This window comes from Bemisia tabaci, chromosome 3, assembly GCF_918797505.1.
Source record: "Bemisia tabaci chromosome 3, PGI_BMITA_v3".
NCBI classification, from domain to species: domain Eukaryota; kingdom Metazoa; phylum Arthropoda; class Insecta; order Hemiptera; family Aleyrodidae; genus Bemisia; species Bemisia tabaci.
This window is the reverse complement of record NC_092795.1, coordinates 31317209-31343671: the sequence shown is the minus strand read 5'-3', so window position 1 is coordinate 31343671 and position 26463 is coordinate 31317209. Positions and strand designations below refer to the sequence as shown.

At 40.6% G+C, this 26463-nt stretch overlaps 1 protein-coding gene across 1 annotated transcript in view; it reads right to left on the bottom strand.

Moving 5' to 3' along the window:
• LOC109043928 (facilitated trehalose transporter Tret1) overlaps positions 1-26463 on the bottom strand; it is a 39308-nt gene that overhangs the window by 8143 nt on the left and 4702 nt on the right. Inside the window, exons 2-5 of the mRNA XM_019061294.2 lie at positions 24348-24486; positions 20031-20416; positions 10279-10459; positions 3389-3585 (exon numbers count right to left, since the gene is read on the bottom strand). Coding sequence (XP_018916839.2) covers positions 3389-3585; positions 10279-10459; positions 20031-20416; positions 24348-24486 — 903 coding nt within the window. The remainder of the gene's footprint in view (positions 1-3388; positions 3586-10278; positions 10460-20030; positions 20417-24347; positions 24487-26463) is intronic.

The window sequence follows — 26463 nt, the reverse complement described above, 5'->3', positions numbered from 1 at the left end:
TGACGCAATGCGTGAAGTATTCATGCAGTCTTGTAGGCGCTATGCGTTTCCAGCCGACTGCTGCTGAGCGCAGTGTGTTTGACGCAATGCGTGAAGTATTCATGCAGTCTTGTAGGCGCTATGCGTTTCATGCTGACCGCCGCGCCACTCCGTTCCAGGTCAAATTGCGTGTTTGGTTTCTCTCTTAACTCGACTAATTGAAGGTGTTGTCTCTTGTATCACCGAGAGACGACAAAATTAGAAATTACTATACTTTTACTCTGAGGAAATGAGAGATTTTGTCGTCTTTTCTCGTTTGTAATTTATTTTCTGAATCCGATTTTTCTTTCTCTTTTTTGATGCCTACATTCAAAAAGATTGCAAAATTTGCGGCCCCCTACATTTTACCGCCATGGGCCGCGGCCCATGTGGCCACCCCCTTAATCCGGCCCTGAATGGCGCACTCGAAGTAGAGAACTCAAAGGATCAATTTATTTACAGTAATACTCAGAGGAAACCATTATTTCCTAAAAACCCAGCGTAAAAGCGTTGGTTGTCATTTCCGCATTACAGAAAATAGGAAACGATGAGTAAGAGAATTTGAAACCATGTAAGCACGATCCGCATTCTTCCGATTACATAACGCACGTGGGTTACCTACCAAGCCAAATGATAAAATTCTAAAGTTACCTTGAAGAACACGCTTTTTACGAAATTGGCAGAGCGCCGCCGGGGGCTAATTTAAGACTTAACCGCGAAATTAAAATTCAGACAAATCGAGGGTCAATTAAATGTTCAAGCTAGAAAACTTGACGACGAGGAAGTTTTATTTCTCGAAAAAGAGGCAATGATGGTACCCTTTCTTCGCAATCGCTCCTTAGAGCAACTTAAGACCCGATTAAGTAGGCGCCGATCGTTAATACGGCAGGAGATTCGCCAGAAAGAGTACTTAAGTAATTTACGGATTTACAAATGATGGTGTGATATATTCGAGTAGCGGTTACGCTGAATTTCACTCGACGTCCTATCAACACTGAACTTCCCAAGTTTTAGAATCTCCATAATGAAGAAGGGCTGAACATCATTCTTGTAATTTGCACAGAATTTATTTCACCTGGAGGAGGAAATCGTGAGAGTTTTCAAAGAATTAGATTGAATAGTTTTTCATCGAAAAAACCAAGTAGGTAAGATAGGAGGTCTGTATTCTGTAATACCGACTACTAAGATACATAACGTTGGACTTTTGCAGTCAATACACTTGTTCATCGTCAACTTGTCTGACATTTAAAAATCGTATCCCACGACAGAGTAACCATTCTCTCGATCAGAGTTGCCAGATCATGCTGAAAAATCAGTACTACGTGTACTACTTTTCACTATTTAAACCCACGTGTGCACATCGTATTGCACAATTTGGCAACCTTGTCTCCGATTGTGCTGAACATAATCATGATCCAGCTTATTTATACTTCTCCTTTAGAATAATTAATTTCGAGCCCTTCGGTTCAAAACTCAAAACGCAAATGATTGCAAAGTCATACAGAGAGTGCCATATGCCACGGAGAGAAACGGAGAGAACAATATTGATAAAACTATAAGTGCCACATTCATACATGCTGTTTCGAAGATAAGAACTTGGAATGAATCTCAACTGAAGTGGAAGTCCCTCGAAACAACATCGCGAATTTTGGATTTGAGTGCGTGGTGCATGAGTCTGAAGTGATTTATAATAGATCGAAATTTTTCCATGAAATCCTACTTCAAGAGAAATTCGTCATTTCCGACGTGGTTAAATACGTAATGATTAAATTCGTAAATCCCACTCAATTCCGTCATCAGCCGGGTCAGAGAAAGGTTCAAGGTAGAGTGAGTCATATCCCCAAGTAGCACAGTCTGTTCAGTTCAATGAAAATATATTGAAATAAAATTGCGATTCATTGCAATAAAATCGATTCTTTTTTTTACCATGAAATTGCAATAATTTTTATCAATAAATGCCGTTTTTAAACAATCAAAAAAGTCAACTCCATATTTCAGAAAGATATGCACTATGTAGTGCAATGAAAAATTGCAACTTGTATCAATTATTGCCGGGCATTTCAATGAGAGGTGCCCCTTCAATTAGTAGATATGCAACATACACAACACTGCCATCTAGTAGCAATAATTTTACTCACAATCAGTGATTGAATAAATTTATTGCAATCTGCTCTACACTATGTGCGCTATCTGGGTATAGTATTCTACCTACTATAATAGTATTCTACCTACTATAATAGTATTCTACCTATATATGTTTATTTATTTTTCCTTCTAACAAATTCCGAATTTTACGATGATGTGCCCTCAGTTTAAGTTTTCATTTATTTAGTACTCTTTTTGCCCATCAGAGCTTTATTGGATCAACATTTTGCGATCATAAATTGGCCCGACGCGTTTCCCGCCTGGCTTCGAGTGTGCGCCTTCATTTCGTTACACATGCAAAATAGCTAGCCGTCAAGTAGGAATAATTGCATCAGCAGGGGTTACTGTCAATGGCACTCCCGTAGGCTTCCCGATAGCCAGCCGTTACACTTCATACACAGGCGGACTCTCTCTACCTATTTCCGAAGAATGATCTCTTTCGGAACTTTTTCCGTGAACGACTTAAAAAGCGTTTGCACTACCCTTCATTACCTCGAATTGAATGAATTACGTACCTTTTTAGATTTCTCTTTCAGCATCGGAAAAAGGAAGGTGAATGTTATAGTCCGATGTCAGGACTGTCAAATCTCCCTTCCTTTCCAATTTAATTTGTATAGTATAATTTGAATGATGAAACTAGAAAAACTACCTACCTACTTCGACAGTGGTGTGGCGACGTATCAAAATTACGATCTCTCCCTCTTTTTTTTTTTTGATAAGAAAAATTAGGAAGAGAAATTTTGAGGAATGAAGGAACGTTCAAAAATAAAGCTTGAGAGGAAGTTTATATTGTTACAGACCAAGACATGTGTCTCTCTAGTTTCTCTATTGACGTTTAGAGAATCGTGTAAGGTTGCTTAATTAAATCAGTGAGAACGAAAACACACCAACTCGAAAAAATGAAAATAATCAAGACACACATAAAACTGCATATTAGGTGAAGAAGTTAGTCTAAGGAAAAATATTTTTGGTGCCTAAAAGCAAGTACTTAAGGAAACTTTACATGTCCAAGTTGGAACAGATACAGTAACTTCAATGACCTTTATGAAAATTGTCTGTCCTTAGTGAAAAGTGAGCATTTTCGAGTTACCGAGTTGGTGTGTTTTCGTTTCACTGATTCATTTAAACACTGCAAAAAATGAAACATATGGTAGAAAATTGTGCTTTCTCTGTTTTGAAAATGAAAATTTCCCTTCAGAATAAGTTATAATTATGTTTCACTTACGAGAACCCATTTAGAGTCAACGGGAAACTTGAAGGTGTCCAAAATGTTGACCAGGTAAGGCTTGAAGGCTTGGAGACACATACACTGTGTAAAAATGAACGTGATGAAGACCAATCTCAGCGGCAGATATAACTTCTTGTTCCGCAGCTCGCATATCCTCTTGATGACTGTAAACTTGCTTTCGCACGAACCATCGTCTGAAATTCGACAATTTGTTTTTGAATACATAAGTTAATAAGTTATGGGTGAACTTGTAACACCAAAACTGAACACACTTCTTCCTCAGTCTTGTACTGATAAGCATAGGCGGTTCTAGACCTTCATGCTTGGGGGTGCCCAGAGGTGGAAAATGTCGGAAACCGGCCCCGAAGGGAACGGTCGCTCAGGGGAGGCCTAAGTTTCGGCCCTCAAGTTTTATCCCTTTTCTACCCTCCTTTCTCTTTTTCTCTCCTTCTTTTCTACTTAAATACCTATAAATTCAATGCAGAAAATTTTTAGCAAAGCTTTCCATCAAAACTACAATCTTACCATAAAAAACAGTATAATCATCGTAAAACACGGCTATCGATATTGATTCTGTTTATAACATTTTAAATTAATTGCTGGGATTTTTTGTCAGTGTGAGCGAATACAGAATCTTTAAAAGCAGTAATTTCAGGGTTCCGATAACCGTACTTAATTTTTGCTTGGGGGTGCTCGGCACCCACTGGCACCCCCCGTAGAACCGCCTATGCTGATGAGTACTCATTACAGCTCAATTTTTTTACTCTAGTTAAAATGTTTGAATTTTCTCTCCAAAATAGTGCAGATCCATGCAGCACTATTTTAACACCTTTCCTCTTGAATATTATCTCTATTATATATAGTTATGCCGAACCATAAGGACACTACAGCTTGCAAAGACGTCGAAAGACAGTCAATTTCAGTTCGAATGTTCCGTAAGATGTTCTAAAAAAATTATATCAACGATGAAAGTTTTCAACCATGTAACTCAATTTGCGACGTCGCAGACTTCCTACCATACTTTATTTTTTAAACGGAAAACTACTCAACGGCAATTGCCGCGATTTTTCTTCTCCGCCGTGCGAAGAAAATCCTGCAAAAATTTCAAGGAATGATGTCTATTTGTTCTTCTTTAAAAAAAATAAAATAGAGGCGGAGATTTTCAGACACCGCAAAACGAGATATGTGGTTGCGGACACACGCCGTCGATGTACGTTTCACACAGACCAGCGACCGCACTGTGTTTGGTGCAATGCGTGAAGTATTCATGCAGTCTTGTAGGCGCTAACCTGCTCTGAGCGCCGACCGGCGACCGCACTGCGTGCTGGGCGCAATGCGTGAAGTATTCATGCAGTCTTGTAGGCGCTAGCATGCTCTGCGTACCGACCGGCGACCGCACTGTGTTGATGATTTGTTAATGATGTCAGTTTGTTCTCCTTTTAAAAAATAACATAGAGGCGGAGATTTTCAGACACCGCTAACGAGTTAGGTGATTGGCGACTTACACCGTCGACATATAAGACTGCACCAATTCTAATATTAAGATGCATTCACACACACACACATGTCATGTGGGATTCCTACCGCAATTCGCTGACAAAATGGCGTAACTACACATTGAGATGCACCCACCACCCAAGTAGCATTTTTTAACGGAAAATTCGCGATATTTTGCCATTTTATCGCCGATAAATCGCTAGGATCATCAATATCTGAGCAATTATCCTCGATCTTATCGTGATAAAATTGCGCTTTTATCGCCCGACAATTTATCGCGATAGTTTCGAAATAAAAATCGCGATAAATGGCGATTCAATCTCGATTTTATCGACAAAAATTGATCGCGATTTTATCGAACGAGAAATTGCGATTTATAGCGATTTAATCGCCATGTATCGCGATTTTTAATGCGATAATATCTCGATATATTGTCACCGATAAAATCGCGATAACCAACCGATTAAATCGCTATTTATCGCGATCACTGCTACTTGGGGAAAGCATTAAGTTGTATAGACGACAGGGTTCATGGCAAAGTATACCTATCCATGTCATTATGTCAGGAGGGCGAAGAATTTTTCATCTGAGGCACGGGCGATTCGCGTCTCATCGATAGCATTGCGTAAAAATACAGAAATACAGTCATAACATTGCTGCGAATCATTCATGAAACTGTGACCCCGTTTCTCCTATCAATCAAGATGAAAGACAAATATTTAATCTGAACTAGGAGGTAAAACAAGACCAGGCGAAATTTCGATCACTTGTCGATCAGGTTAGAAGATCAATATTTGATTTGAAATGGGGAGGAAATAAGGTCAAGCGAAATTTCGGTCACTTATAGAGCGAGTTCGAAGACAAATATTTGATTTAAAACGGGGATAACATAAGGCCGAGCGAAATCCAGTCACCTGTCAAATCACGGAAAGTTATTAACGTCATTTTTTCTTTGCGGGTGATAATTTATAAAATCGATGAAGCCGTCTTCTTTATTCCATCTGTTCGTCCGGGGACAATATATTTTAAAGACCCCGAACAGCTATTTTGCCTGTATTGCAAAGTAAAGTTACATTAGGAAATTAACGCTCAGATTAACCTAATGGATGACTCATGACCAAAGAGTTAAACGATTGGCATAGTAATCTCCACCCGATTTACAAGAAACTTGCAAAGCAATATTCGATGGTGAAACTCCCAAAAACACGTATCTCGATTTGCGGCGTCGCAGACTACCTGTCGTATTTTACTATTTGAACGGAGAACTACTCAACGTCAATTCTTTAAAACTTCCTTGATTTTTCGTCTCTGTGTGATGAAAATTCTGTGAAAATTCCATGGAATAATGTTGATTTGTTCTCCTTTAAAATATAAAAAGGGAGCGGAGATTTTGAAACACCACAAACGACATACGTGGTTTGGGAGTTCCACCATCAATATGGCCCATTAGGCGAATTTTAATTGTTCTTTCGCACAACAAGTTGCTATAACCAAACAAAGCAAAAGAGCAAAGCACTCGTAATATCATTCTTTGAAGTTTGCACAGAATTTTTCTCGCACTGTGAGAAGAAAAATCACGAAAATTTTCAAACATTGACGTTGAGTAGTTTCCCGTATAAAAATTAAAGTATGACAGGAAGTCTTCAACGTCGCAAACCAAAATACGTATGGTCTGATAGTTTTACCGTTGATATATGTTCTCGCGAGGGCAGATCCCTCAGCAACTGAATTTCAGGAAACGGTGAATATAAATGTTCTTTTTGCGACTGAAAAGCACTTACTATACGATAATAACTTTCCTCTTGATTGTGTAAGTAACTCAATTCACTTTCTGATAGTGCAAGGCTGTCAAGAGCATGATGGATTATTAGATCCGCGCGTTATAATATTTCCTAAGAGAAATGGAGTCACTCATGTGCCACTACACGGGTTCAACAGGTGCAAGCGAAAAGTTTAAAAATATTACGCAAGTCTTTCGCGGGGCCTTCGACTGGGTTTAAAAAGAGAGTCTTGGATGGAATTTTATAGCTTTGCGATGAAAGCACTCGATACCTTATCCAGGCCCTAATACGACAGTCTTAATTTAGCTTCGAGATATGAGCACAAGAGCTCCTTGCAAATTACCTCAGGAACTTCGGCTAAAATACTTCAAAATTGAGCCTTATTAAACAGTGTTATGCAACTTGGAGATTGTTCCATTTTTTTTTTTCGCAGACGTCTTCCGTTACGCAAGAAAAACTTCCAAAAAGTGCTCATCAAATTAAAGTGTCATCGAGTGTCTATATTGTTTTAGCAAGATCTCATTATTCCTTTGTCGCTTTCTCCAGTTTGACATTTTTCCAGTTTGAGCATTACGTCAAAATATCGCAATAAAATTATCGTGCTGATGGAATGCCACTTGTAAAGATAGCGCGAGGAAGTCAGCACCAATGGCGTGCTTTGCGATTTATCGATTGATCTGCCATTTAAACTTATGGAAAAGGATCGATTAACCGGGTGTTCGTAACGAACACACAACATCGATTCTTTAACATAGGTTTAAATGGAGGACATATCGACAATCGATTATTCACACTGCGCTGCTGATCGGCATACTCCGCTACATTTCCTCCAGGTTTAGAATAGGTTGCAAAACTAATCCAAGCGTATGTAAGAAATGTTGCGCAGCTGTCGGGAAACTTTATTATTTTGAATGAAAAGGTTGAAAAGGAGGCCTTCTCTTCACTAATTAACAAAGGGACGGTTGATTCTCTCCAACTTAAATTTAATCGCTTGCAGACTATGATCGATTTTGCGCAGGAACTACTTAAAAACTGCCGATTTTGGTAGAATTCTCGCAAAGATACGAAGGCCCTTACGTGGTCGGAGTATTTCCGATAATGAAGCAAAATAAGTTTTTGCGAAGAACTCGCTCATTTGTTGTAGGAAAAACATTGGTAAATTTTTAAATGAACGGGTGAACCAGTGCAGTTCAACACGAGATGTGATAAATTTTCAGGGAATCGATGATCTTTTTAGCTTTAAAAGTGCGTTTGTTTATTTCATGAAACCGGAGAATCATTATGTTCTTACACAGGATCTTTTATCATTGCTACACCATTATCTACGGCAAAAGTGTGAAACCTCGTACCTCCATTGCGGGGTTTCAACTTTCCGCTCCTATACTTTCTTTTTCGAAGGGAAACAACCCATTTTTCACCTAGAAATTTACACTAACAATTCTTTAAACAGAGAGGAAAAACTACGGCGGTTTGCAAGAAATTACCTCGACTACACGAAAAAAAGAGGTAGGGGTTAAGTCCCAACCGTTGGATGATATGGAAATTTCCAATTAATTGTGGTAATACCGCGATCAATTGAAGTAGTATCCCGGCAAATTAGGCTACTGACCCAAATGTTGCGGTGCTACCCCAACTTGAGTTGCGATACTACCAAAATTAATTAGAAATATCCATATCATCCAACAAATTGGGGTAGTACCACAATTTTAGGGGGTAACCCCTCACACTTTTTTTTCCGTGTAGTTTTCCAAAGATAAAATAAGTAGGACAGGAAGTCTGAAAAGATAAAAACGGAGATACGTGGTTTCACTTTAGCTATACTTATCGACGGTGTAAGTTGGCAATCACATAACTCGGTTTGCGACGTCGCAGACTTTCTACCATACTTTATTTTTAAAACGGAGAACTACTCATAACGGCAATTCTTTAAAACTGCCGTGATTTTTCTTCTCCGCCGTGCGAAAGAAATTCTGCAAAAACTTCAAGGAATGATGTCGATTTGTTCTTCTTTAACAAAATAAAATAGAGGCGGAGATTTTCAGACACCGCAAAACGAGGTATCGACGGTGAAACTACCAAACCACGTATCTCGGTTTGCGACGTCGCAGACTTCTTGTCATACTTTATTTTTTAAATGAAAAACTACTTAACATCCAGTCTTGAAAATTTCTGTGATTTTTCCTCTTTGTGCGGAGAAAACTCTGTGAAAACTTTAAGGAATGATATTGATTTGGTCGACTTCAAAAAAATAAAATGCGAGCGTAGATTTTTAAACACCGCAAACGAGATACGTGGTTTGGTAGTTTCACCGTCGGTATGTGGTTGCGGACAGACGCCGTCGATATACGTTTCACGCAGACCAGCGACCGCACTGTGTTTGGTGCAATGCGTGAAGTATTCATGCAGTCTTGTAGGCGCTAACATGCTCTGAGCGCCGACCGGCGACCGCACTGTGCTGGGTGCAATGCGTGAAGTATTCATACAGTCTTGTAGGCGCTAGCATGCTCTGCGTGCCGACCGGCGACCGCACTATGTTTGGCGCGATGCGTGAAGTATTCCTGCAGTCTTGTAGGCGCTAATACGCCTTCATAATGAACCACTAGACAAGGCACGAATTCAAGCATTCTGATACATGTTTCCTAATCAGAATTTCACGTAAAACACGATTCGCGCAACGAAAATTACTGAAACTAACTCCTGACGAAGATATTAACCTTTTTATTTCACATTGGTTACGCGGATTTTGAACTGCCCGCTCACAAGAAACTCAAAGCTCTACGTGAGTCAAATCGCGCATAGTACAACAGTTTCAGCAAGTCTCTCAATCGAGCACTGTTCATTTCCCACCATGTGTTGTTCAAATTATAAGCAATTTGCTATAGCTGAGCCAAAGCGTCAAAATTGTGGTTGCCAGATTTTCTTATCGCAGAGACTGTCACGATAATATTCAACGCGCGATATGAATCACGTAGAGCATTGAGTTTTATTGAGCGGGTGGTTTGAATTCACGCATCAGGAATCATTAAATATCTTCTGAAGGAGTTGATTTCGGTAATTTTTGTTGTGCGCATCGTGTTCTACGTGAAATTTTGATTAAAAAACATGTATCAGAATGCTGAAATTCGTACCTTGTCTAGTGGTCCATTGTTGCAGATTGCGTGGGAGAGCGCGATTTCAAGCAACATTCGACCTCCCAAGCCGCAGAGAACTACCGCGATATTTCATAAACTGGAGGTCACAAATTAATAAATGTATAGTGTCTCTAATAAACGAGTTATGTGATTGCCGACTTACACCGTCGTTATGTATAAATGATCATATCAGTGGTGCGTTACTTTAATGTGAAACCCCAAATTTCAAATCAGATTGAGCGTATGGTTACTTTGAATAAAACAACTCAAAAACCACACTTATCTAAAAGAGGTTTCAAAAAGCAGGAATTTTCTAAGCAAAGGGGGGAGGGCGGTTGGCGCGGGGCCTCCTCGCGGAAAGAGAAGGGTGTATTAATTTCCCTTATACAGAAAACACAATATTGTGTAGTTTTCTTAAAATCTATGATATAACATCATTCCTCGGCATGGTATTAATTTTTACGCTCAGGTGACCTACCTTGGCTTTCCACATTTCCTTTTGGACGGTCGGATGATTTTGAGGCTTCGATATGTTTGACCATGCGATCGAATTCTTGCTGAACACGACGGGGCTCCACGAATCCTCTGAGCCAGCCCAAAGCTTTCTGAGCTTCTTTCAGGCGTCCTTTATGAATTAACCAAATCGGAGACTCAGGAATCTGAAACGTGAAGAATAATTTATTTACCATTCAGTTTGACTTGTCAGTGGCTTGAAATGAAATTCACAATGCGCAAGATACTCGGAAATTTTACATTACACCGCTCGGTAAAAATAAAGCGGCATCCTCTCATAGGGCATTAAACGAGGAATATCGGGCTCTCAAGAAAGTCGTCGCAAATCGCCGGGTTTAAACAGAATCATGCCTTTCTGCTTTCCAACTGCCGAATCATGTAGGTTTCAACTTATATCTAACAGAAACCCGAACAACATGACACCTTGATACTTGCCTTGATTCTTTCCCTCAAATTGTAAAAAATATCCTTATGGAATTCAAAGTCAGAATTTTGATTAGTTGCGCCTGTAAAAAAATAGAATAGAGGGAGAAATCAGGCAACGCCTGGTGTATAGTTAGGCTGACTGCTGACTCAGGGAAAGCTCGTTCATTTTACGTCACTGTATTACTTCTAATGTTTAATTGTTTTAAATAGCCAATTGAATGACGCCGATTAGAACTTTAAATGAATTTCTCAAATACACTGGAAAAACCGCTTGGATCTAGAGTCCAGACTCTTGAAAACAACGACAAGAAAAACTACTCTTGATTTAATCGGATTTTTGCTTGAATCAAGAACCCAGCCTCTTAAATTAAGCGGATTTCCTTATGATTCAAGTAAAAATCCCAGCCTCTTAAATTAAGCGGATTTCCTTTTGATTCAAGTAAAAATCCGATTGAATCAAGAGTATTTTTTCTTGTCATTGTTTTCAAGAGTCTGGACTCTAGATCCAAGCGGGTTTTTTTTTCCCAGTGTATCATGAATATCCTCGCAAAATTTTGAGTCAGATTGTTGCGTGGTTCTTTCAAAGAACTCAAACACGAAGAAATACTATGCAACGTCTAATGAAGTGAAGCTGATCCTGATTGAAACTTGAAACGGATCCTAGCGGAAGACGACGGGGTATCGCCTTCAAATCATGCGATAGGCAAAAATGGCTCACAGAAGTGGAAATAGTGGTATCGGAAATAGTGGTATAGTAGTGTAGTGCACTCCTGTGAAGTGAACCGTTCCCTTATTTTAGCACGCCCATTTCTAAACAGTTTGACGAAAAGTTGTCGTTTGAACTTTTTTCAGTGGTTTGGCAATGCGACATGAGGTGTATCCCGAGTCAAAGCGAAACATACATATCACTCTTTCAAGGCAAATGCAAGTGAATTTTGCTCCAAGTTAGAAGCGCACTGACCCGGCGCTAGGCTCTGACGTCAAAACTATTTCTTCGCAGAGTTTGTGGAACCAAATGAGCTCAAGGCACTCGAAGACTTTTTCCACGGATGCATATTCGTCAAAGTTTGCTTTCCGCCTCCGAAATCATCAAGCGCATCATGATTCAAAACCCCGAGAAAACGCACATCCGAGGTGGAATGTGAGGATCCAGCATTCATATTCTGCAGAGTGTAAAACTTGCCTTTAAGTACCTTTTTACGGATAGTATGGGCACTAAGTCTCATGCAGACCCTTACGATAAAAAAAAAGAGGCGGCGACTGTTGGTCAGAATCCGGGAATAAATCGATCAAACATTACCTACGAAAAACGTTCAATTTGTGTAATCTCTATTCCCGTTGGTGACATCCATGAGCCGCGTTGTCTCAACTCTCCCTCTATAAAGGGACTCTAGATTCGGCAAGGTCACTTTTGCTGGACCCCCCTCCCTTTTTGCCACCAACATGTCACTCACCTTCAGATCCCCCTCTCCCCTCGGGTGACGTAAATTATGGACAGCCCAGACGAGGATTCTCCTTACTCAGACCAATCAGAGAGCGGCCCAGTTCTTCTGGACTAAAAGGACCGAGATGGCAATGCTCTTCTCTACCGTGCTACGTAAGAACGCCCTATGAGCAATCGAATATTGCCAAATTTTCTCTCGGAAAAATCTATATTTGAAGCAAGTTATGCCTATTTTTCCGTGAAATTTTCAGACTCTCTACACCAAAGTACGAACGAAATCATCTGAAAAATCGGAAGGGAAATATTCACAAATTCTCTTGAAAATTCGTGATTTGTCGAAGGAAATTTTGCAACGCCTAATAGCTCATACGGCGTTTTTCCTCGGCATGGCAGTTCTGCCCGCGGTGGAATGTGAGGATCCAGCAGTTAGATCGGATCCTATAGAATGTAAATCTCGCCTGGGAGTACTTGGTACTCCTGCGCCTTGATTTATTATCGAACGACCTTGATCGATAAATAGCATTGCTAAGATAGGGATGTATCGACTAGGATCAGGCGATGGTTCGATAATCGACCAGCTGGGCAGGACGTCGCGGCTAAGCGACTGTCCAACGGGGTCGTATATCACTATATCAGTCGTCTAAAATTGGAAATGGATCCCATCGAACAAACCGGAGGAGCTCTTGGAGTTGCGGCTTCGCTCTCGCATGCAAACTACCCATGCGACAGACCTCTCGTGCGGTTTAAGCGGCTCGAATTAGCTCTCGCTAACTAATTCACGATGGCTAATGTGTGATGCTGCGGTTCTCCTGACTTACGATAAATCCCGCCGACAGCCTCGCGGTTGACACAAGGGATATCAGGGATGTGCTAAGTAAGAACGCCGTACGGGCCTTCAGACGTTGACAAATCTTAATTTTCGAGAAAATGTTTCACTATTTCCTTCTCGGTGTCTCAGAGAATTTTGCTTGTAATTTGATCTGCAGTGTCTAAAATTTTCATCGAAAAATACTCATACTTCTATTCGAAAATAACCATTTTCTAAGAGAATACTTGGCAACATTACAAGTAATAAACGCCGTATGGGCCTTCAGACGTTGACGAATCTTAAATTTTCGAGACATTTTTTAATTATTTTCCTCTCGATTTCTCAGAGAATTTTACTTATGATTTGATCTGAAGTCTCTAAAATTTTCACAGAAATACACTCATACTTCTCTGAAAATAAACATTCTTCTAGAGAAAACTTGGCAACATTAGAAAGCTCATACGGCGTTTATCTTTAGCACGAAGGGTCAGGGGTGTTCAATTTACATTGGGTCCGACCCGCGCTACGTCATCTGACCAGGGATTGCTCCCGAAGGAAAAGCAGCAATTCACGTGATAACCGAGGATAGTTTTGCAATGTTCGGAGGTGCAGGAATGTCCAAGCCTTCCGCTAAAATTAATTACACTACATTTTGCGTTAGAGAATTACTTTATCCGGCTCATGCATAAAAACACCTACCTGTGCAGGTAAACTAAGAACACTTATGTTGTTTCTGAAATGAACCAGAAGTAGTAGTTCCCAATTGCAGTGGTCCGATTCACCTTCTTTCTTATTGAACCAAAATTCATGATTTGCTCCCCAGAAAGATTATTAACGGAAGGGAGAAGAGGAAGTAAAATAGAACTAATTAGAAGAATAGGAAGAGGAGGAAAGAGAGAAGAGGAGGAAGAACATTCCTGAAAAAGTTGGACTTCTCAAACATTAAAATGTCGTGGAACCAGACTGACAAAGAGCCTCACGTGCGTTTCTATGCATTTTGCTCAACTGGCACGCAACCAAGCCAATCACGCGATCAGGAAGTTTCTATACCCTTAAAAATGTGATTGCAAAAATCTGCGCTCACAGGCACGGCCTGCGCCCTGTTAAAAAAGGGAGCTCAGAGAGAGAGCTCGCTCTAGAAAAGAGTAAATCAAAAGACAATAGGTGCGTAGTTTTACTCTAAAAGTTTAAGTTCATCTTCGATTGCACAAATAGTAGATTTCCTTGCATCTAAGCCATTTTCCAGACTGCAGTTACTCCTCGCCGGTTTTATTTGTTCAGTGCACCTGCTCACGTTGGCGGAGAAACATCGTTCCGCATCGTGAACAAGACTTGTATTTATAGCGAACCCCATCTTAAGAGAATCCGATTACATTTTTAGAACAATAGGATCGTTATCCATTCACGTTTGTTGTTGGAATGGTTCTTGTTGATGATGCTGCCATGGAAGAGAATACGTGCGTAAAAATTGCGCTATTTTTTGAAACTTTGAAACTTTGTATTCGGTTGAGACATGAGAATCACGGAAACTATTCCACGTCATTACATTCAAGAACGCATCAATGAAAGTACTGATGTCAGATGATTGTTCGATTCTTCCCGCGATTGGGGAAAGTTGCACTCTTCTTGCAGCAAGCCCCAAAAACTTGCGTCGAGGAAGAATATCGCAGTTGCATTCAGCCAAATGGAATGGAACAATTAAATACATATTGAAAACAAATATGAATATGCCAGGTATTACGCAAGAAACATAGAGCGATTTGATCATCTTTTATCTTAATCAGGGAAAATGTAGGCAGGGTAGTAGAGGAGCCCTAAGGACCTATTTATTCTTAAGCTTATTGTGCAAAGAGTTTGAATGAATTCCGAACACAATCGAGATAAAAAATGGGTTCCTTAATTTTCCATTCGATTTTTGCTCCGTCTGTAGATTTTTTATTGCGAAAAAGAATGATATGAATGAAGGTACCTCAATTTTTGGCTCAAATTTTCTGCTCGGTACTTGAAAGTTCGACAAACAAAGCCGTGCTCTAGCCGCTAGTAGAAGAAGAGAGGAAGAAGATCTGATTTTTATTTCAATGTACAGTAGACTCTGGATTATCCGGATTAATTGGTGCCGGGCCCGATCCGGATGAAAAAGAAATCCGGATAATAATAGTAAACACAAACACCACCAACCAACACCATAGTATTCTTATTATGTATACATCATGTACATACCAACACGAATTTAAAAGGTTAACGCCAAACTGAACGACTCAATGGTGATTGTGAATGGCAGCCGACAACGATAAATTACAATACAACGATTAAAGCGCGCAATGCGTGAAGTATTCATGCAGTCTTGTAGCCGCTAATGTGCATTTTAGGCTAACTAACCGACTGCACTGCGTTTGGCGTAGTGCGAGAAGTATTTATGCAATCTAGTAGGCGCTAATGCGTTCCACGCCGACCTCACTGTTTGGCGCAATGCGTGAAGTATTCCTTCAGCGTTGCAGGCGCCAATATGCCTTGCGACCGCTTCTCCGCGGATCCGCTCACTTATCGGAATGCGTACGTAGTTACATGGTTGCAAAATCGATCCGGATAATCTAGAGTCCGGATAATACGAAGCCGGATAATCCAGAGTCTACTGTATGTCACAAAAAATTGCAATAATTTTACAATTTACTTGCATAGATTTGGCCAACTGTCGCATAAAAATTACAGTACAATTTCAATAAAGTTGCAATAATAGAATATATTCTTGCAACCGTATAACACATATTTTTCGTTGCAATATGCTGCCCAACCCGAGTGGCATTTTTCAACGGAAAAATCGCGATATTTTGAAATTTAGCTGCGATTTTATATCCGATCATCAATATTTGAGCGATTATCTTCGATTTTTTCGCAATTTTCATCTCTATGAAATCGCGTTCGATGAAGTCAAAATTCTATCTTATTTTATCGCGATTTTTTGTTCGATAATATTGCGATAAATCGTCATTGATAAGATCGCGATTTTTTTCTTTCGATGCAAATTTGTGGTATGAAATTACCATGAAAGATTGTACCCAGAGGATTCTTAAAGAAACTGAGATGGATTTCTGGCAAAGATCAGCTGGAATCTCGAGGAGGGATCACGTAAGGAACGAAAGAGTGCGTGAGATAATAGACACCGAGCAGCACATTATGCATGAAATCATGACCAAACAGCTTGTCTGGTATGGTCATGTTCAACGAATGGCGGATGACAGATTGCCTAAGAAGGTACTAGATCGGGTTTGGCGTAGGGTAGGGGACGCCCGGCAAAATCCTGGATAGGTGGCAATTCAAGACGTAATGACAAAGTGCAATATACCAGATGACCTCTGGGTCGACTAGATCGCTCGATGGCGATCAGGTGTCGCAGTGTCGCGAAGCGCTTGGGCGCGCCATAAAAGCGACTTATATATAAATGTGGGGCTTGGAGGACAAGGCGCATAAGTGCAGTTTTCCCTATTTTGAGAAATGCGTGTTTGAAGTTTCGAAATTACACGGATCCTTATGATGGAAAGAAATATCAAACCTACGTATTGATGCTTAAAAATTGGAATTAGGAGGCGAATTTTTCACAGAATTTGCATTAAGACTAGTTTCACTTGAATACATTATTATCTCAATTTTTTCAAAAACTGCACTTATGCGCTTTATCCTCCAAGCCCCTCATATACATGGTGTGAAATCGTAATATTTTATCCGATAATATTGCAATGAATCGATATAGATAAATTTGAGATACATTCTCCGATCAAATCGCAACTTATCGCGATCACTGCTACTTGGGTATTTGGGGGAGTTCAGGTAGCTGGATACGATACTTCTCGTCGTTTCGATCAGTGGCGAGGCGTGAATGATCGATTATCGATACTTCCTCATTTGAATCTATGGTAAAGAATCGATTATTAAGGTGTTCGCTGCGAACACCGTGTCGATTCTTTTTCATAGGTTTAAATGGAAGATCAATCGATATATCGCAAAGCACGCCACGCCACGCCACTGGTTCCGATGCTCGGTAATACGGCCGATCCATAGCTTTAAAAAACCCTCTTTTTGTTTTACAAAGCTGTATAGGTATACTCCCCTTTTTTGCAACAGCTCAATTCTAATATTGCCCGGCACAGTGAAGTCCGTCATCAATATTGTCCCACACCATATTACAGGGTGCCTTTGGAATTGAGTGACGATCAAAGAAATATTCATGAGCGGAAAAAAATAAATAAATAAAAAAAAATATCCCATCAAAATTAATGGTGTTTCCCTTGAGCCGATGCTTAGGATAGTCTTGCCACCTCTCAAGCAACGCTGCTATTTCTGCTTATTAAATTGTGTCAATATATTTTACTGCGGTTAAATTGAATCTTAATCATACAGGCTACTCCGGCTACACCAATATTTATTTTGTTTTAAGTACAATTTAAAAGACAGACACATCATTCGTAGTAGTACAATAATTGAGCAATTTGACATCGAATTTGTGAAGATTTATTGAGAAATGTAGAAAGCTGGATACTTATCGCCACAATGAGTATGAGAAAGGTAGCGATATGCGATAAACCTCTTTTACCCAAAGCGTCGATTAGTATCTAGAGTCCGTTTATCTCATTGTCAGTGTTTGTTTCCTTAATTTTGGTATACGTTCTCCATCAAGTTTCACGAATGCGATATCATACTCACACAATATGTATACACCCTTGTAAACGTTATGTTTTGCATGAATTTGTATAGGTCACATCATGACGGTACATTATGATAATTCAACGTAACTCAGACGAGGGAAAGTAACCACAGTCCCCCTTGTAAAATTTACCAAAAGAATTCAATTGTTTACAAGAAAATTAGACGAAGCCCACATTTCAGGAGGGAAAGAGCAAAACGGGCTATTATTATTACTGGTGTATAACCAGAATTTATTGTGTTGTGAGTCCGCCATTACACCCAGGAAATTACATACGTGTATTTGGGGTTGTGATGTTACAGATTTCCTGTCGCATTTCCTTTAGTCGAGAGGCCAATATGAGGTAACCATTTTTTCTAAATTCCTTGTCATTCATTACGACTAATTGCTCTTTGAAAATTTCACCCTTAAACGTCAAAATTAATTTTTCCAAGTCGGAAAAAAACAAAAAAATCTAAACAAAGGACGGCTCATCGAAGTAGATTATAGAACACTCTACATAATTGGACGTATTTCTATCAAACGGAACTAAGCGCCAATTGGAGTTCCTTTTGAGGAATTTAGAATGGGATAGCGCGTTCTGTCAAACGGACCTAAGCGCCATGGAAAAGCATTGCGAGTATAGGACGGAATAAGCCGGACGCCCGATTCCGCCGCCAATCCAAGCCCCCCTCTACCTTTCTCACCCTATGGCGCTTAGGTCCGTTTGATGGAAATACGTCCATTATCATGCTCAAATGTCCATTTTTTTTGCAATTTCGAGGGCCGACAACGTTGCAATAAATTTAAATACTGCATTTATCGGAAACTCGACATTGTTGCGATCAAAATCAGTAATGATTTACTTCGTCCCCACAATCGACAGCGCCGGAAGTAAATTCAGATGGTGGAGAAACAATCAAAGCTTGAGTTAGTGTCGCATACGACGGATACTGAGCGAATTTCATTATAACACCTGGATGCAACTATTCGGGCTCTATGGATGTCCATGTTGCATACACACAAAATTTTAGGCGTTTTGATTTCAGACACGTCCCGCCTCGCAAGCGGCGCTCAATGGAGCGAGTTACATAGGAGTCATACGAAATGGGAAAACACTAATAGCTTATTAGATCTATATTAATACAAAATTTATAGATTGTAGAAGTTGTTTAATTTATTTTCTCACGCAAATTCCTTTAAAAAGCATCCCATACTATTTATAATGTAAAAGAGTTAACATCAAAATAAGCAGTTTTAGTTGGAAATGTTGTGTCCAACTTCTCTGAAGAGCCTGATTCACAGTGTAGCGGGCATTACTGCGAGGAATGAGGATATAAAATGACACAGTGGCCTCAATTCTTCATTTATACTTTGAAGATATCTCTTAGACATGGATGATTGCTCTACAAATCATGCCGAGCACATCGCGATATCAAAACTGAAGCACAAAAGATGCTCACATACTACGCCTGTGCGCGACTATTCGCGCCAGGGAGATGTTTTGTGGTATTGATAAATAATTTAAAGCGGTCTGCCATTTTGAATCCTCGCAGTTAAACCCGCCGCACCAGGCCGCGGGCCGCAGGTAATGTGGTGTGTGTCTGAACAGTTAAAACGCCTTCACCTGCGAGCGCATGCAACACGGACATCCATGGAGCCCGAATAGTTGCATCCAGAATTAAAAATGAAATCTGCTTGTGTTCTTCGCATTAGACACTAAGTGAGGACGTTTTGCTTGTCTCTCTTGCACGGTAACTTAATTCCAGCGTTGCCAATGGAGATGTTGCATGTGTGAGGAATTTGCGATTTGACTGTTGATTCTTACGTAAAAGTTCGCGAGACACACGATGGTGCCACTGGTTTTCTCTGAAATCAACTCCCAAGCTCAAAAAAAGCTCTCAAGTTGAGGCCAAAATGGAGGGGATATCCCACGCTATCCTGAGAGACCACCTCTACATCAAGACAAACTCTCCATGCGAAGATAGGGAGCAAATACGTTAACAGGTTGCCGTGTTTTCAGTTCTAGAGTCCCCAAATAAAGTGGCAGCCCTGTCAATGTATTTGCTCCCTATCTTTGCATGGAGAGTTTGTCTTGATGTAGAGGTGGACTCTCAGGATAGCGTGGGATATCCCCTCCATTTTGGCCTCAACTTGAGAGCTTTTTTTAAGCTTGGGAGTTGATTTCAGAGAAAACCAGTGGCACCACCGTGTTTCTCGCAAAATTTTACATAAGAATCAACAGTCAAATCGCACAAACCTCACACATGCAACATCTCCATTGTAATGATGAAGTAAACTGGTGGCGTCTGAGGTGCCTTGCGTAGAAATATTGGAGGGAGACTACATTTTTGGACTTACTTGCGTGAAGAGGATCATCGTGGTGACAGGGTAGATGACATTGACGAGTGCAAAAGTTCGCCAAGGCATGATGGAGCCGAGGAAGAAGGTGGAGAGGTAGCCGAGAGACACGGCCGAGCACATGATGCAGAGGAGGGAGCCCCGAAGATGGGGCTCGCCGATCTCGCCGAGGTAGGCGGCGATGGGGGCCTCGCAGAAGCCGATCCCGATGCCCATGACGAGGACCGCGGCGAAGAGGCCCGTCACGGAGGAGGCGTAGTAGAGCAGGATCCACCCGACGATGAACGGCACGTTGATGAGGGTCATGCTCCCGCGGCGCCCGAACTTCTCGCTCAGGAACCCGGAGGCCACGCTCCCGAACGGCTGACACAGGAACAGGATGCTCCCTACGACCAAGCACAAATACGCAAATCTCAGTCGCCGTCGTGTAAATTTCAACCAGAGACAAAAAGAGACCCATAGAGTACATAGAGTCGTAATGTAAATGGGAGAGCTGGCGCTTTGTTCTGCTCGACGAATTCCGAGCCCGGTGTGCGCCGAGTTCGGGTCGCTTTTTCGATACATTTTCGATCCAAAATGGCGGTGTGGAATACGTGGTAATTCCTATCTCCTTTGTTTGTTGTTGTTGTTGTTGTCATCGGATGGCTGGGTGCCCGTGTATCGCAAACAATCGATTATGTATCGAAAAAGTGACCCGGCGTCACACAGGAGTCTCGGAATTCGGGACATGGAAAATGCGTAAAAGTGGTGCCAGCTCTCCCAATTACATTACGACTCTATGTACTCTATGGAGAGACCCTCCACTGGCCTCCTAGCCATGGACCAAGGGAAAGAATATAACCATTTATCCCCCCCCCCCCCGTCTATATCCCTCGGGATACTTGGATTGCATTTTGCAAAAAGGAACCAGGAGCATTGCGATGTTTTTTTTTTTTTTTTACTACCTCAAGTAGCCCACAAGGGCTAATCCTGCGCTTCAGTCCCGTCCCCCCTCCGTCCCTAACAACCAGTCCCAGGCAACCATTGTTTGAGACCATCAAACTCGGGTCACCTGGCCGGGAATCAAACTCGGGACCTCCCGATCGTAGAGCTAGCGTTACAACCACTACACCATAGGAGGCCGACATGCCATAGAGGCATGTTGCTAAGATTGTGCAACTTCTTTTGTCTTGGAAGGAAAACCTGATCATCCATACTAACAGTTTCTATTTTACTCGCTAAAAACCCCTGGTAAAAATTGGCTGTAGAATCTGTGTTCCAAAATACCATAGACCTACAGCCGGCTGTAAGATTTCCAATAGCTTCTACAGCCGGCAACACAATTTCTTATAGCCTTTTATAGCCGATGGCAATGGGCCTGTTGCAAACTTTTGCTAGAGCAAAACTAAGAGTTGTTTCCTACAGATAATGCCTCAAAAATCACGATGAGCGCATCGGCAAAGTCTGAAATGCACTCATAACTTCACAATCTGCGTAAGAACTTTGCGATTTTTTGAGCTTCCCGCTTCGAAAACGATACTACGGTACAGGTGAACATTTTGTTAGAGGAGTCGTTCCATTGGCGGCAATACTCATCATGGCCGACGCCAGTCCGCCAAAACACGTGTGATGGAACGAGATAACACCTAAACAGGATTAAACCAGATAACAATCGGCGTGTTTACGTTCATATTTTCCTCGCCCGCCTTAATTGACCTTGAGTTCTCCTCGAATTACGCGAGGAACTGCGCAAGCGTCGGCCATTACGAATATTGCCGACGATGGAGCGACTCCTCTAACAAAATGTTCACCTGTGCAGTGGTATCGTTTTTGAAGCGGGAAGCTCAAAATAACGCAAATTTCTTACGCAGATTGTGAATTTATGAGTGCATTTCAGACTTTGCCGATGCGCTCATCGTGATTTTTGAGGCATTATCTATGGGAAACAACTCTTCATTCTGCTCTAGCAAAAGTTTGCAACAGGCCCATTAAGCAACAGCCTGGCGATAAAGTGTATGCTAAACGTTACTAATTACGGATGCTAGGACTTAGTGAGGTTTTGGACTACCGCTCTCTTTTTGGGCCGTAGTATCTTGATTTATTTTGCGAGGAAAGCTCCGTACTTTTGAAGGATGCCTGCCATTACTAATATACGCGCATTGGCGCCTACAAACCTAACAGGGATACTTCACGCATTGCGCAATGCGTGAAGTATCCCTGTTAGGTTTGTAGGCGCCGGTGCGCCGCCGCTCCGCTTTGTGTTAGGCTCTAGCTCTAATATTTAATCTCGTGGAGTCAGCGTTTTTCAACTCATGACTTTGAAATGTTTGCACACTCTGTATGGATTATTCTCATTTTAATTGATGAAAAAAAATAATATGCGTTTTGTAAATATTAAGGTGATTCCGTACAAAATTCAGGATTTACAAAACACACGAATTTCTACACAATTTCTTATAGCCTTTTATAGCCGATGGCGAAAAAGCAACAGCCAGGCGATAAAGTGTAAAGCCCGGCGATAGGAACTATATAGCCCGGCTGTATAATTTTTTAACGCCTCGTATAGCCCGGCCGTATGATTTTTTCCACTTTCCACAGCCAACTATATGATTTTCTATCGCCTTCTTCAGTCGGCTATTAGAACTCCTATGGCATTTTGAAACGCAGCTCCTATCGCCCATTTTTACCAGGGACTGTAAATTTAAGACAAAATTACAATGAAAATTTCATATTCTGCCATGGTCGCGCGATATTAAAAGCGATTTGCTGCTGCTTTGGTCCGTTCACATGACCAAAAAAAAAACGGAACGGGCCGATCTGAGCTCTGATTGGTCACTTTATCGGTGCCAGTCTGTTCCTGCTAAACTCTCGAGAAAATTTATTTCTGCATCCTCCTCGAGATAATAAATAAGCCTACAAGTTTTTACATTATAGCATCTCTAGGTACTTGCATCGTTGATTATTCACATTGAAATGACTTAACACCTGTGCCTTTTGTGAGATACAGTACATACTTAATGCAGCTTCAAGATAAGTGAATTATCTCCGATTATCGATACTTCACTTGAAAGGCGGAACAACGATTCAATAAGTATTCATGCTCTGCTCACTTAAGTGAACACGGCGCGGCGTGAACGCTTTGCAAAACGATGCCGTGGCATTGTCACAGTTAGGTGAACATTTGTTCCTCAGTGCTTACAATCAGGAACATTTCAAAAGGCACCATTAACAAGCAATTTTACGAGCGTGAAAAAAAAAGGAAGGGGAAAAAATGAGCAGTTTGACCACATCTTCCAATCACTTCGCGACCTTACCAGGCATATATTTGCACGCAGACATTGAGTCCGAACTTTGTATTGGCTTTCTTGCCAAGTCAGTATAAAGAAAATCAAACATTGAGAACGAAACATCTACTAAAATTAAACTGACAAGTGAACGAGACCGAATATCGTTTAGAGGGAAAGCTATTTACAATTCTGATTTTCCATGTTCAGGGTTTAATTTTGCCGGATTTTTAGTGAATGCTACGTCCTATTTTGGCACACAGACATGAAGTAAGCAGATAGCTTCTCTGCGACACTTTAGTGCGCTCTTCGTCGGGATCTGATTTAATTTTTTGACCGAACTCGTGATAAAAATCGCCTCACTAAAAAGTATTCTCTTGCGAACTACAGTCCCTGCAAAGGGATGGTCGCATATAGATCCATCAGATTTAAAAAAAAGTTTCCCGCAACCATAAGACTACAATCAGTATTTAGTGTTCAAAATACTAACTTATTCGATTATGGATAAAATCTAAGACAAAAAATGTCATTCATGAACCATACCGATTTAGATAATTTTGGACCAAATTATTTTAATTTCAGATCCAAAATGACAAGAATTTCAGTGACCTAAATAATTTTAACGACCAAACTTTTTCTCATATAATTTTTGACCAAAATTTTGTTGACAAGTATTTTATTAAGTATTAAAAATGTAAGATCTCGTAACTGTACTATGGGGGATGTTATGTCAGAGGACGGTACCCCCCTTTTGTAATACTTTACAATAAAGATTTAAAAAAAAAAAAAAAAAATCATACCGATGACTTTTCGATCGAATGACTCCCCCATCTCCGTTCTTACCGGTTTTCAAGTCTATACAAGGAATTCCCCTTCGAGGGAAATTTCCATTCAGTCGATTCTGACTGCTCCCCCCCCCCCCCTTTCGAACCCTCTCATTCGACTTAACCGTTTCCGGTCACGCCACTGTCCTGGACTGCCAGGGAAAACAGACTATGAAACAAAGTATTGGGGGAATAAGTAAGTGAGTATACAGGGTGTTTCAAATTCTTACCTAGCCAAGCAGCGTCATAATCGTTCAGGCTGAGCGTTTCGTGCGGGTTGTTACGAAGAGCCCCCAAAACAATGGTCGGCATAACGCTCTGAGTTCCAAGCACCACCATCAGAAGACTCTCTACTAGAGTCGCGATAACCTAAAAATGGACAAAAAAGTGAAAATGAAATCGGAGGTTGGATAGAGAGTTCAGGCTTATGGAACCGCGAAATGGAATGTCTGAACTCATTTCCTTTTTTTAAGGCCCATCATTTCCGTCGATTCATGATTGATATGTAAGTGAATTAGAATTTCGCTCTCTTCCTGTCAAAGTTCAATAGTGAGCAGAAATTTCAAAAAAAGAGGACAGTGTCGGTGTGAAAGAATAACAAACACACAAAAGCATTTGAAAATGATAATTTTAAAAAAAAAAAAAAAAACAGAAATATTATAATTGAGTGAAAAATTATGTCAATAAAAAGGAGAGACATGAATATATTTTTTTATAATAGATGAGCAATCTTCAATGTTTACTTGAACGTTATAATTTTTTAAAAAAACAAATTGTTATAATTGAGTGAAAAATTATGTCAATAAAAAGAAGAGACATAAATATATTGTTTATAATAGATGAGAAATCTTCAATATTATAATCTTCGGCTTGGGGGGAACTAATGACACATTCGTTGTTTATAAAATGAGCCAAAACTAATAGTCCCTCATTGAAAAATATAATCCAATCATAGGGAACGCAATGGGGTAACCGATCAGTTTCCTTTTCATTTCTCGAGACGCCAAAACATGTAGGAATGTCATTTTTGCTTTGAAAGCTACTAATATGTTGTTCTAGTACTTTTCTGCCGGAAAAATTTCTTTTTGTGTACCGTATATCGTTGCAAAAAATAGATTCAGGCATTTTCTTTGACTTTTTTGCAACGCTGAACACCCCTCCTAATCTCTGATTACACGTCATTTTGGCGTCGCACGCCATTAATGAACAGAAGAAATTATGCATCAGTAGCGTGGCGTGCTTTGCGAAATATCGATTGATCTGTCATTTAAGCCTATGGAAAAAGATCGATAAACAGGGTCTTCGCAACGAACACCTTAATAATCGATTCTACATCATAGCTTCAAATGGGAAAATATCGCTAATCGATCATTCACGCCACGCCACCGTTATGCATGAAAGCTTCTGCCTGCGAGGGTTGAATGTGGTCATTGTATGAGTTTAAAACTTGAAGTTACCGTTCCGTTTCTGTCGGCATAGATACCCAATTATAGAGATCTGCCTTTCGAAACGGCATTTTGTCATTGAGTAATTTGTTCACTCGAGTAAAAAAATAAGTGCAGAGGTTTAGATTAGCCCATTATGTGACGTTAATACTCAGGTGAAGGATCAAAGAACTTTAAAACCTGCGTTACGTGTCGGGTTACGTACAATTGCTCAATTTACCTACTCGAACATTCTGACTGAACTCTTGAGGGTCAATTCTTCAAAACAATCTGGACTTCTTGACTATCGTGCAAAAAGTGGTCTCGTCAAATCTTTAAAATATAAAATTATAAGAGTAACGCGGAACGCATGACGCCTAAAATGATAAGCGGTTCGGGGGAGGAGGGGGGTTATACAGCGAAGCGGTCAGGGGACGCATCCCCCAGTTTTAGAAAAATACGGTAACTTTAAGTTAGTGTATATCAACGGTGAAACTTCCAAACCATGCTGCGCCTACAAGACTGCATGAATACTTCACGCATTGCGCCCAGCACAGTGCGGTCGCGGTCGGCGCAGAGCATGTAGCGCCTACAAGACTGCATGAATACTTCACGCATTGCACCAAACACAGTGCGGTCGCTGGTCTGCGTGAAACGTATATCGACGGCGTGTGTCCGCAACCACATATCTTGTTTTGCAGTGTTTAAAAATCTCCGCTTCCATTTTATTTTTTTATAAGTAGAACAAATCAACGTCATTCCTTGAAGTTTTCGCAAAATTTTTCGCGCGCACCGAGAAGAAAAGTCACAGAAGCTTTAAAGAATTGACGCTGAGTAGTTTCTCATGTAAAGAGTAAAGTTTTGACATGAAGTCTGCAACGTCGTAAACCGAGGTTTGGGAGTTTCACTGTCGATATCCCCC